Source organism: Oculina patagonica, chromosome 6 (genome assembly GCF_052425735.1).
Source record: "Oculina patagonica isolate OP01 chromosome 6, crgOcupat, whole genome shotgun sequence".
Taxonomy (NCBI): Eukaryota; Metazoa; Cnidaria; class Anthozoa; order Scleractinia; family Oculinidae; genus Oculina; species Oculina patagonica.
Window position 1 is genome coordinate 24,911,709 of NC_135763.1, and position 13,573 is coordinate 24,925,281.

The following is a 13,573-nucleotide window of genomic DNA, read 5'->3' on the forward strand; positions in this document are numbered from 1 at the left end:
TCACATGATACACTGTTCAGCATTCGATGAACAGCAGTGGCGAGGAAGCCCCAAACCCCGTAAATAACAATAAATACAACAAATAATTTAACTTTTTTATTGTGAGTCCTTTGGAAATTGCAGTTAGTCAAACACATTCGGTTGCATTCCAAACAAACTCTTATATTTTCTCGACGGATTATAATGTATTCAAAAAGGAACAGGAACAGGGATCATCCAAAATGAACTTGGGCTTTCTGTGATAAAATCTGATTTGAGTCTGCACTTTTGGTGTTCAACACCATGTACTTACCGAAAAAACAAATCGATAGTGTTCCCTCTTCTTTCTGCCTTCTTCCATGGTTATGGGGCTCTGCTTTGCGGCCCTTTGGAGAGCTACGCTATGAATACTTGTTTCCCTGGGACCATGTAAACTGTCCGTAATATGGAGGTTCTGTATTATGTTAATGTCCGTGATCTAGTGATGTCCATATTATGGAGTCTTTACCAATCTTTTGTGTAAGGGCGATCCGCGGGCTGTATCTACTTTTAATTCCTTGTAGTATTTTTTAACGATGGCTCTGTTTCTAGCTTAAGAAAGCAATGTGGTAAAGTAAACTATGATCAGATGATGACCTATCGTTTCCTCGCCTAACCCGAAACGAAGGATTGTTAAGCATAAAGTGATTATTAACCAAAATTTTGGCGACCTTTTCATCGGGTACAGCTCCGGGGTAACGATGTACACATTAGCATTTGTTTTTAACATTCGTATTATAGGAATAAGCGTTATTCGCTAAGTTTGTCTCACGATAGAATCGCTTTCAGATGTTGTTCGCGACGTTTCGACTGCAATACTGCTAGTCTTCATCAGGCGATGAGGTCGATTGTTTACGCGTCGCTATTTATGTACGTTGGTTAGCTGTGATTGGTGCATTTCGATCCCATTATTATTCCGACTAACAGATGATGTTCCCTCAGAGGTCCGCTTTGTAGTTGAATGGCCATTGTGTTTTCTTATCGTAGGTATCCATGCTTCAGAAATGTCAATTCCACCGTTCTTTATTGCTGTTCTTAGGATGAAGTCATCCTCTTCCCCAGGGCCACGCGTATTTTGACCAAAAGAAAGGGGGTGGGGGAGGATGAAGTCTGATTTGGATAGCCTCTAGGTAGGCGAGGGTCACGATCGATAAACTTGACTAATTCCACAGAGAAAGATGCCCCGTTTCGTTTGCATGCTCCGAAACTGCGGAGGTTTGTGTATAAGCAAGCCGTATGCTTCTGTCGTTTTCTTTTATCCTGTGTTGCATCGCTCTCCCTGTTTCCTCTATAAATACTTTGCCGCATTCGCATGGAATTCTGTAGACAAGACTGTCTTGTTTGCCTGTTCTAAGGCGTCTTTCGGTCGCACTAAGTGAGACCGTAGAGTTGTGTCAGATTTAAAAACGGCGCGAACACCTTGTTGTTGTAGGCAGCGGTGAAGAACCTGTGATACAGTTTTAATGGAGGGTCAAACCGCAGTAGTTTTGAATTCCTTCCTGGCAATGTAACATCATTGGAGCTACCGGGAATTGAGCCCTTGTATTTTATTTCTCAGGAAAAACCCTCAACCTTGGAGTTTTGGGGAAAAAAAGTTGCATACAAATAAGAAGGTGGCAATAAAGATTCTTTCTGAAATAAAGATAAATTACATTTGATATCTTTGGTGTCCGTCCCCTGAAAAACACCTACTAGGTATAAAAGCTTAGGTGTTAAACCGTCAAAACACCTGTGCTGAAAAAAAAAAAGCGTTTCGCTGAGGCGATCCTATTTTTTACATCTTATAGCAGCCTCCTCCTCAGGCGCCTCGATTTTCTCCTCCGACAAAGCGAGAACAAAGCGAGTGACTGGTGACGCGCGAAGTGACTGGTGACGAGCGCGAAGCGCGAGGGACCACGGGAAGGAGAAGGAAAGGAAGCGAGACTCTCTCTTCCTTTCGCCTTCCCTTCCTCCCTTGCGCGCCCATGTCCCCAAACAAGAGAGAGGCGTCTGGGTACGAGGCAGATCTTATAGCTTGTTCTTCCTTTACTGGTTTGGAAATCTATTTTAGTGAGAATAGGGGTTTTGACATCTACAACGTTGAAAATGTAGTGTTTTAATCATATATTTGGGCACTTTTGACGTACCGGGGAAAGTTTTGATATGGAACTAAATTAAAAGAGAAATATTTCATTCTAGAAATCCTTGTCTCTGCAGGATTATTTTTAAAGGCTCTTCCCGAAAACTGGGGGCGGGGGTCTTTATATAGTGAAACATTCGGGAATTTCACAAGGAGGAGTATACGAAAATATGTAGGGAAAACTGTCATTTAGTAATTCATAAGGACATTTTCAAAATATTTCTAACATAATAATAGCAGGGCTTGTCAAGTGAAAAATTAAGAAGATTTTAAAAACAAAACACAACAAACAAATTACACAGATTTTAAGTTTTTTTTGTTTTTTTTCCCATTAGCTTCTTTTTTTATTATTAGTGTCTTTCACCCGTAAAACGTTTGAGAAATCAGTTTCTTTATATTTCCCCATCTGAACAATCGTAATTTTAAAATAAGGATCAAACTGGTTTCTTTAAAAAGATTTAAATCCTGCTCTCCAAAATGATTTAAGTTATCAGGAAAAACAGAAACTAGCTGAAGCGTAAAGAAAGGAATGAAAGTCACGCGTGGCTGAGTTATGTGACAAAGTGGGTTACTTTCGTTCGTATTTTGAATGTTAACTGTTTTTAAACACTCCCAGCAAAAATAACCTCGCAATTAGCGTTAAATATCCATTTTCTTTTATTGTATTAAAAGTTTACATTACGTTGTTTTAAAAATTCTTCTTCGGAATAACTAATCAAGAGACATTATATCGACCTACAAGATATTACTATTGTTTAATTTCCACTGGTCCGTTGTATTTGAATAACGCGTTTTGAAGAGCAAAGATAACGTCACCCGCTATTGAAACTATCAGAAGTGAAGAGAAAATTGCTTTAGTTAAAGGGAGAGTTAATTATCAGTTGACTTCTTTCACTGCCAACGACCCCCAAATTACTCAGAAGCTGTAGCATTTGCAGCGTAAAAAGCAGAAAAGGTAAACTGACAAAATTTCTCCCTATATACTTTAAGGTTATTATTGTTATACTTTTGTTATACTATTGTTATACTAGTTTTAGTGATTTTAGCGAATTGGTCGAAAATCGCTAACTTCAGTACTCGCTAAAAATTTTCTCGGTCAAAATTTTTAAATTTAAAGTAGCATTAAATTAAGTACCTCCGCTTCCAAAAGGAAAACAAAATTAGACACAATGGCCCTGTACAACTATAAGATAACGTCAGAAGGCCGGGCAACAACTAAATTTTCGAAAATTTAAGGTGGATCTGAACCCGCAGAACAATATTTTTTTAAACTTTGCCAAAAGTTATATCATAACATGCTGATCATTTTTCTACCATAAAAATGGGGGTCACTGAGCTCGTTTTAGAGTTATAAGCACTTAAAGAAAAAATAAAGGGTGTTTTTAACAGGTTATACCGTTGCTATGGTAACTTTAAATGTCAAGAAAATAATCGTAACTTGCTCACCAGTGATTGGGCATCTGTTTAATCCCAAAACTGTTGAGTCAACTGAAAAAGAGTCGTAGTATTGATTCGTCAAAGTTGAGGTACAAAAATTCAGAAGGTGGCTCAAAACAGTTTCCTGAATTTTTCAACACAAAACACCCTTTATTTTTCTCTATCTTAAAAGAGTGAAGGAAGCAATGAGATAAAATGAAGGGCAAAATTCTCTTGTTGGCATGAAATTTGATCATCAAATTGCCAATTGTGTTTCACGTTTTGTTCATATAGTTCACAAATTTACCGCCAACTAGTAGCAAAGTTTCATATCATCGTATTCCGTGAAGTCAGGTTTTTTTTTTTATCTGCGACCGTTGGAGAAAATAACTTCGTGCTTCAAGTCTCCGCAGTTAGCCTAATTTTTCACTGAATTATTTTGCCCTATCGATTTGTTGGTAAGTTGATAAACGTACTATGCACTGATTCGTTTTGTAAGACGCTCATTGCCGATGATTTATACAATATATATATTCTTCACTTTGTCGCGTTTAGCCTGTTTTGCAACCATCCCGCTAATTATCAAGTTTTCTAGTTTTTATTGTAGTAAACTTGATTTCGTCTATGGTTTTGGCTTTTCGTTCTTTGTCTTTCTTGGAATTGTCCTTTATCGACATGTTTAGGAGAATCCGACGGTTGAAATCAACTAAAATAATACATAACAATTTACTATTTGCATTATGTTCTTTGCTATTGAATCGAACTTCTTGTCTAACAATGAGTTATAGAACCTGTTTCTCCTTGAATAACTAAGAAGCGTGTCCGTTACAAGCAAGAAGTGTTCTTACCCTTCCCGCCTCTTGAAGTCAAGGCGATAGTTGAGAAAATGGAATTTTATGCACGAAACGCAAATCACTCCACCCGAGTGCGGAAATTAGGGACTAGTTCTAATTGCTAGCTCTAATTGAGCAACGACGTAACTAGAATAAACTTACGAGAAAAAAAAATTATATAATAAGTTCAGTGTTCCTTGAGTTATAGTGCTAGTAGTTCTTATTGTTCTTCTTCGCTTAGCTCCTTCTTTGTAGCTATAACGCACAGTCTGCCGGAAATCGGCCTGTCATACTCGCCACTTTGGGTCTCAATTTTCACCTTCCTCGTTAATCAATTTATTTGTCTGGGTAGGTGTCGATTATTAGCGCCAATCTCAAACTTGAAAAATAAAACATTTAAATAAAAAAATGGTTTTATGACATAATGTTTAGATTTGCATATGGCAAACATGTTTCTTTGTGTTTTTAGAACTTGTAAAAAGAATAGCTTTGTAGGATCACATTCTAAACCAAGATTTAGAATTTTGGTGTCGTCAAATTATTGATTGGCCGATTTCCGGCGGACTGTGCGTTATAGCTACAAAGGAGGAGCTAAGCGAAGAAGAACAATTAGAACTACTAGCGGTATTACTCAAGTTTGTCTTCAACCTGTCATACAGCACTGGTCACTTCCCTTCCTCTTTTAAAGTAGCCAAAGTAACACCTATTTTCAAGGGAGGCTGTAAAACAGAACGAGACAATTACAGACCTATACCAGTGCTTCCGTGCATCTCGAAGATCTTTGAATCGTTTACGAAGAATGCTCTAACAAATTTTGCACTCGAAGCTGAAATGATAAAACAACATCAGTTTGCCTTTATGAAACACTCGTCAACAACACCTGAGGAAAGCATTTGACACCACTGATCACAACATCCTACTACAGAAACTTTCAAAACATCTACATGAAAAGGAGTACGAGTGGTTCAGAAGCTACCTATAAGAGATATTTCAATATGTCAGCTACAACGGAATTGAGTCTGAACGGCAACGAATCACCCATGGAATCCCCTAAGGCTCTGTCTTGGGTTCGACCTTATTTAATATACATATAAACGACATATCCAGTGCCTGTGAAAACAGCCAAGTCATTCTATATGCCGGTATTTGATGACACTAAATTTCATGCAAGTTCCAATGATGTTGGTGCCGCTGAACAGTGTGTTAACGATGATCTTAATCAAGTAAGCGTTTGGTTGCGCCGCAACGGTCTCATCAGCAATCATAAAAAATCCGAAGCTATGCTAGTTGGATCAAGACATCCGGTACAGGTGTGACGCTGCACGAGAATGGAACGGATTACCAAGAGAAATCAGAGAATTAAACACTCTATCGAAATTATAAGCACATATTTTAAAAGCATTTTATGGAACAAGATCGACCGTATCAAATTACCGCCGCCAGATTAGCTCAGTTGGTAGAGCGCCGGACTGCTGTGCGGGAGGTCGTGGGTTCGAACCCCAGACCGGACCAACACTCAGGGTCTTAAAATAACTGAGGAGAATGTGCTGCCTTTGTAATTGCATCTGCAAATGGTTAGACATTCTAGTCTTCTCGGAAAAGGACGATAAACCGTAGGTCCCGTCTCCTGTATCTTCAGTCTTATAACAGGGGACGTTAAAGAACCCACACACTATTCGCAAAGAGTAGGGCACGAAGTTCCCGGTGTTGTGGTCTGGCCTTTGTGTAGTAAATTACAGTATGTGTACAGCGCATTTGAACATAACATATGAAAAATGCGCTATATAAATTGATTATCATTATCATTATCAATATGTATCGTAAATTAGGTTCGATGTTTTTTGTTTGTTGTTGTTGCTCTTCTTTTTTAAATGCTTGTTTTTTTTATATATAATCTCCAGAATAGTTGTAGTTTTTAATGAAAATGTTTAGTATATAGATATATATATTCTAGTGTTTTAAAGTACAATTTTAAGAATAGCTGTATTTTATATATAAATGCTGATCGTCAGTTTATATCAGTGATCCAGTGATCACTGATTGGCCTTTCAGGTTAAATAAAGTCTTTTTTTATTTAAATAAATTTCCAATGTACGTGTAACACATAAGCTTAACCTGCTTTGAGAGGTCTTGTGAATTAAATTTTAAATCCTTTCAAGATCCCTTTGCGTTCAAAACCGTATTTGTCTATTTCTCAGTCTACTAAACACACTAAGGAAAATTGTTTTTTTTTTATCTTTTTACTTAATTTACGGGATACCATCAGAAAAGGAAAGTTGTGTTGAGTTTCTGCTCAAGACAATAGCAACTAACAGAAGTTTTGTTTTTGTGCTTTTTCTAACTATTTCAGTCGTTAAAGATGAAGTTTTGGATCGCCCTGCTGTTTCTCCACCTCTTCTTGACTACTGCATTTGCAGCAAGCATACGTAAGGATTCTTTTGCCTTTTCATTTGCATGTATTTGCACTGTATTATGTTCATCCTATTTGGTCCTTTTTTTTTTTTTTTTTCGAGAATTAGTTTTAGAAACGTAACGTAATTTCCAAATGGATGATTGTGCGTGTTTTAGATCAGGGGGACTATGGCCACTTATCTTAGCCATATTACATACTACTTATTAACATTTCTTGGGCGAGAGTGAGGTCATTACAGGGGAATCTCAGACCGAGGCCTTGATGTATTGACCGAGCGACAGCGAGGTCAATACATCAAGGTCGAGGCCTTCCCCCAATAAGTTATTTATTATATGGCCTTTAAGCACTACATGGCAAACACAACTTGCATACACTTATTTTACAGGTGTGTTGGTAGAAAGTACTTCACAAGGAGCATTGTCAAAATGTGAACTGGAAACTTTTTAAAAATTACTTTGCGCAAAAAGAATCAATATCGACAGTTATTAATGAATAGCTCACAAGATGGTGCAAACGAGGTCGCATGCTTGGCAGATTCTTCGCATTCACTTCTTGTCAGTTTCGTGTCATTTTTTTGTTTTGGAATTACTGGTAAATTTCATTATTGGGTTGCTATAACTGATTCGACGTCCTCCATAAAGCCTGTAGAATTTATACTAAGAACATAATAAATGGACGGAAATAACACGCATTTTGTTGACTAGTCCAGTCCCTGAACTCTCCCTACCCCCGCCCTACATAGGGTCTGAACCCAGGCGGGAGAAGCGCCTGGGTTAAGCCCCTATGTAGGGCGCGCGAAAGAGAGAGTTCAGGGACTGGAATATTTGTTGACCAGCTCAGTTTCCTTCATTTTACTTTGTTGCCTTCTTAAATTTGGTTCGTCTCTTGAATTCAGATCAGCCATTTAAAGGAAAGCAAAGACACGATGACGATAGTGCTGCTAAACGAGGTAAGCAAAAAAATTCACTGCAATTCATGTATTTTGTTCTGTGGTATATTCCTTTTTTGACGTTTTTTGATTACAAAATGAATGAAAGTGATCATGACACGACGTAGCTTTTTTATCATTAGATGTCTTTTGGAATATCTCCCTTCTTAATTAATTTTGGGGTTTTCTTTTTTTTTATTTCTGATTATTCTCTAGCTAATCCCTATCTCTGAACGGGAAAAGGAATTCAATGCTACAGAGAACTATAAAGATTTGTGTAATACATTTTTTATTTGTCTTTCCGTCATATATAAGGGAAATTGGGCAACAAGATAAAGGTGTAGTATTTTGAGCAGTTGCTAGGTGATGGTTCAACCGAGTCACGATAGGTCGTCAAGGTCGAAAATTTCAATTCTCTTACTTCTGAGATTACTGGCTCTTCATCTATACCAACCTTCAAAAAAACATATAACAAACTTGTTATCAGCAATTACTATTTCTTTGAAAGCCAGAATCTTTATTTCAACACGTGCCGGCCGGTCTCCTTACGTGATTAGTATTTGTCATATAGGCCGCGGAAAAGGGGGGAGGCCAGGGCAGGGGGCTGTAGCTCCCCAAACGATTTTTTTGGGAGCGGGGGGGGGGGGGATGGCTCAGCCCCCCCAAGTTTTGGTGCTGAAAATATCGCGAGCGCAGCGTAAAATTGGTATGTCAAGATATTCCGTTTCATGAATGAGTTAAAACATTTTCGAAACATCATTGGAAGTCTTCGAGAAACTTCGTTTATCTTTTGAAAAATTTTGAAAAAACGATCGGAAACGTTCGCATGGCCTTCGAACAACAATCGGAAAATTTTCGGCTTAGAAACTGCTTAGAAAACAAAAAGTTGCTCGAACGGAAAAAAGTTGTTTTAAATATGAAAACCTGCTAAGTATTTTTGGGACAATCTTAACTCCCCCCCCTCCCACGTTCCAAAACGTTCCGCCGCCTCTGTTTGCCCCGGTTTTCTGGTGAAATAGCGTAAGCCTACAAAAACCTTGTGTTTTTTTATTATATTTTCTCGCAATTTGTTCTACGTGATTAGCTGTAAGATACAAATTTAAATATATGCAAGTAAAATAAACAATTAGGTTCAGTTTTTTCAAATCCTTTTAACCAATCGAATAAGCACATTAATTATAAGTTGGTGGAGTAAAAAACACTTTCATAAATGGATGTTTAGATTTATGATTAACAGTATTAGGACTTGTTTCTCCCAAGCCAAGGTCAGCAACGTAACACATTTGTATCTTTTGAACTGTTTCTTAAGATCACGTATACACTTTTTTGAGAAAAAAGAGCGGACCCCACTCGCTCACCCACTCACCCACTCAAGGTTTAAAAGTTTAAGTTCAAAATGTCAGTATAACATTCCTTGTTTTTAAGAGAGATTTAAAACATCTAAAGTAATTTACATAGGCGTACGGGCCGGGGGGGCTGGGGGGGCTGCAGCCCCCCCAAATTTTGGGCAACTCAGATTTTTTGGGCAGCAAGAGAAATTTGGGCAAAGCCAGTTTTTAAAGTAATTTTCTTTTTTTTTCGAAAAGATAGAAATTTTTTATTTTAACCTGAAGTCGGCGTGGTTATTATTTTCTTGACAATGTGAGACCAGATTCACTAACAAGATTTACCCAAGATTCCTTATTTCGAGAGGCGCTGATATCTTTGTAACTGTAGGACGTAAATTTCCGGCGGCTACCATTTCAAGTAGAGACGTGAGAATCAATACATCCAGAAAGAACGTGGAGTCTAGTGAGATGTTAAATTTAAAGAACCAGTGAATGGACAGTTTGATGAATGCACCAAAGAAGCGTTAACGTTGCTTGTACGTGGAAGCCAGCAGTTATTATAAACTTTCTTTTCTAAACGTTATAACAAATAAATTCATATTTCCTTTAATAATGGACACAATGATGGTCACTCAATTTGGGAAATTTATGTCACGGTAAAACACGACCCTGATAAAGAAAGCTTCTCCCGCGTTGCTAAATTTTACAAAATCGACGGCGAGATTCTGAAAGCCGAGCAAAAAATGTACGCGAGTTTTCGTCGTTTGCGCGGATTAGGCTACATGACTGTTTCAGAAATGCTGGAGACAATGCACGAGAATGTTCTATTTGATATGTCTCCAAAGTTTTCTTATGTGGTACATATCCTCGCAGTGCATGATACTTGCTACATCGTGTTCTGCAGAAAGATCATTGTGTGCATTGCGCAGATTGAAAACTTACCTCATGAGCTCATATGATAAATTCATATGCAAGAACTGCACGAGAATATTTTCTCTTCATATGTAGGCCTATAGTAGCTTATATTAGTGCATCGCATGCCCCTCGTTTCTTCTCGACTTTTTCGTAAAAATTTGGGCAACTTGCGATAATTTTTTGGGCAAATGGTTCACCGCCCCCCCCCCCCCCCCCCCCCCTGGCAAAAGTTGCCCGTACGCCTATGGTAATTTATAGCATATCTGTAACTTTTAAATTTTAATTCACACATAAAAAATTCACACATTTAATGAAGTTAGTTTAGTAAAGTTAATTTAAGTTTAACCCAATTTCTATTAGGTTAGTTTAATTCAATTACGTGTAAATAACTTTTATATTTTACCCTATATTTTTATTCTCCTTTTATACTTCCAAAATTAGTTAGGTTTGGGCGGACGAAGAGCCACTCTGTGGATGTACTGTCCGATATAGCGTTATTATCATTATTATTATTAACATTATTATTATGATAATTATTATTATTATTATTATTATTATTATTATCATTGCTATTATTATTATTGTTATTATCATTATTACTATTATTATTATTATTATTATTATTATTATTATTATTATTATTATTATTATTAGTATACAACCTAGAGTTGATGTGGCTTCCTCCCTTAATATAGTAACAAGTGGAGAACCAACCAGCTTGTACCATTGGTTTGGTAAGTTGAAACGTATTATTGATTTTGATTGACGAACTGTTGTAATCTTTACAGAGAACTTCACCAGTTAAGGGTACTCTAGGGATAGAGTGTATTGTTGCAGTTTTGAATTTTTAAAAATACAGGTTTTGCAATCGGGAATCTCCAAAACACTTATGAGGCATGGAAACGGGCTCCGGCCTGGATGAAAGCATCGTACAAGCTGGAGATGGAATATCTTGGTGGAGATATTGGTAAGAGGTTTTCACAGATGACCACTACTTATAAATACTGGATTATTAAAACTGTTCCTATAATTTCTTTGAGTTCAAAGGGAACCTCCATTCTTACGATAACTTGACGTTGAATTATTTGAAAAAATGCCTAAATTTCAAATTTTACAGGACAAGTTCCAAGAGGGCACGGTAACGAATCCTGCAATCTGATTGGTTATTAGCGCGGGCAAGATTCTCCTATCTCTGCCCACGGGCCACGGTAACGCTTTCGTGAGTTTCATTTCGCGGCGAGACGAACGAACCCATGACAGTTTTGCTCTCCAAAATGATTTAAATCGATGTAGTTGCTCACCAACCGTTGTAAATTTGAAAGGGAAAATTAGCAGTGGAATTAAAGGCCTTGAAGTTCTCCAAAAGGCGAGTATTTATTCTCTTTAGTGACAAAATGAAGTTATAGTTTTATGGCCGTGGTTTGCCGATCGTTGTTTGTGCATTCGCACTGATTTTCACGCCATTGCGGTTAACTGCAAGTCGCCGGTTTACAGACTCGATTTATCCTTTCAAACACCTTGCTTCTCTGCTACTTTTCTCCAAAACCGAATACTGCTTATCGCCATTCAAGAAAATGAGATGCTTTATTAAAAAACAGTCAAATTAATTCTCGCAATATTGTGCCGTCACTGTGCAGGCGACCAAACTACACATTTCAGCTTCATTCAGTTTCACTTTCGCAAACTTTTTGTCAAAACAGAATACTGTGGGAATCAACACAGAGGTTTTTGACTCGTTAAATGCAAATGTAAATAGCTAAGTGCTTTCCAGCCCGAAAAGTAAGTTTAATTAACTAAAGAACTCAGAAGCCGAAATGGAGTTAAAAGTGTTTCGGAACTCGCTGATTGCTCTGTTCTACATTGTGCTTTTCTATTATTTCAGATGCTTTTTTTTCTTTTTTTTTTTTTCAGATGAAATTTTCCTTGAGTACTGTTCATTTTAGTGAATTTATTTTGTTTGGCAGTAAGCTCTTATAGCAAACAGATCATTATTTACTCTTGCCGTAGCTCATTTATGCATGGTGATCGACTCAACATTGGATGCGCGCGTATATAAATACAAACACATTTGGCAAGAAAGTCTTTGTAGGTTTTTAGGTGTTTTTTAATCAAACACATTAAAGTAGGAAAAAAATAAATAAGTTATTTACCGGCTTAGGGTCGGTCCGTATAGTGAAAAACTGTGACCTCGGCCTTGAAAATGCTGCCCTCGGCCTGCGGCCTCGGGCAGCATTTTCAAGACCTCGGTCACGGTTTTTCACTATACGGACCTCCCAGCCGGCAAAGAACATATATATAGCAACTAAAAATAAAAAAGATAATGGATTTTAAAAATTCCCGCGCGTATGGTTGCACAACTGTTTTACACAATAGATCCTCTGCATTTTTTTAAGAGACTAATACCCCATTCAGTCGCTCTTACAAAGCATGTTTAGTTAAACCAGGTTTATCTTAATGAGAACAAGCAACAGAAAACGAAAAGACTGAAATTTAAATATGGTTTAGGTGAGCTAAATAATGTGCTTTCTTTGTGCAAAATTTAAAGGCGACAAACATCAAATAGCAGATTCTATGGAAAAAGCAATTTCAGTTTAGACAGCTAAATGTGTGTAGCTTTGGTGTGAATAGAGTATATCTTAGTTTGGCTATTTTAGGCGATAGTCGGTGCCCTTGTATTTGAATAACAAGTTGTTAAAGTTAAAACGGTAAAATCCCAGCTTGGCCTTCAAATGAACTAAACTAGGCGTGATTTGTAAGCATAATAGAGCACTCGGGCAGTATTCACCCTGAAGAAGGGTCATACACCCGAAAAGTCTGTGTTCTTAGACAGTTTTGACACTTTATTGCTTAGAAAATCAATTCAGTTATTAACATAACTCTTAATATAACTTACAAAAAAATGTTACGTACATTTGTAATCTGTTCTAGTTTGATCATCTATGCCTTGTGATTACATTCTAGAAACTGTTTAATGCTAAGCTGTCATTGAAATAATCCGTTCGGTCTTCATTTTATAACAATTTTTTCTATACTTTTAAATTCAAATGTAGACAGTCCTTTGAGTGGTGCCGTAAAAGGTTTGATCCAAGGCGGCATAGACTACTACAAACAGGAACCTGCATATGCCATGAAGATAGGACACGTTATTGCCAAAGCTGCTAACATTACACCAGATAAAGGGATGGCGTTCGCTCAAGGGTTTCTGGAAACTGCCAAGTTCGAATGAGCAGGGGATATCAACGAAATAAGTTATCATAAATAGTGTTTTAATAATCGGGAATGATTTAATAAATACGAATTAATCGGAAAGAAAGAGTGATTGTCTTTAATGTTTTGCGATAACGGAGGGTTACGGATTCCTATCATATAATAAATTGTGCTGAAGAAACTATGTATATGAATGTATATAAAGAAATAATAATCCTTGCATTTCTGTTTGGTTGTTTGCTGATTGCAAAGGAATCTAAAGTGTTGTTTAATTCAGTTTTCGCTGAAACGAACACGGTTGGCCGCAACGACGTACAAATTCTTTGTCTTAGTCCATCATAAACTGCAGTCACGTGCGAGATATTTATATATATTGAAATCCCATTGGAAGTAGAC

General features: G+C 37.3%; 2 protein-coding genes across 2 annotated transcripts in view; one reads left to right on the top strand and one right to left on the bottom strand.

Annotated features, from left to right (window-relative positions):
- LOC144656692 (uncharacterized) overlaps window positions 1–13,573 on the bottom strand; it is a 76,197-nt gene that overhangs the window by 59,970 nt on the left and 2,654 nt on the right. The window lies entirely within an intron of this gene.
- LOC144658926 (uncharacterized) lies at window positions 6,719–13,391 on the top strand. Its single transcript, XM_078519429.1, has 5 exons — window positions 6,719–6,812; window positions 7,695–7,748; window positions 10,666–10,704; window positions 10,830–10,937; window positions 13,021–13,391. Exons 1-5 carry the CDS (start codon window positions 6,746–6,748, stop codon window positions 13,194–13,196), a joined length of 444 nt encoding a protein of 147 aa, XP_078375555.1. The 5' UTR covers window positions 6,719–6,745; the 3' UTR covers window positions 13,197–13,391.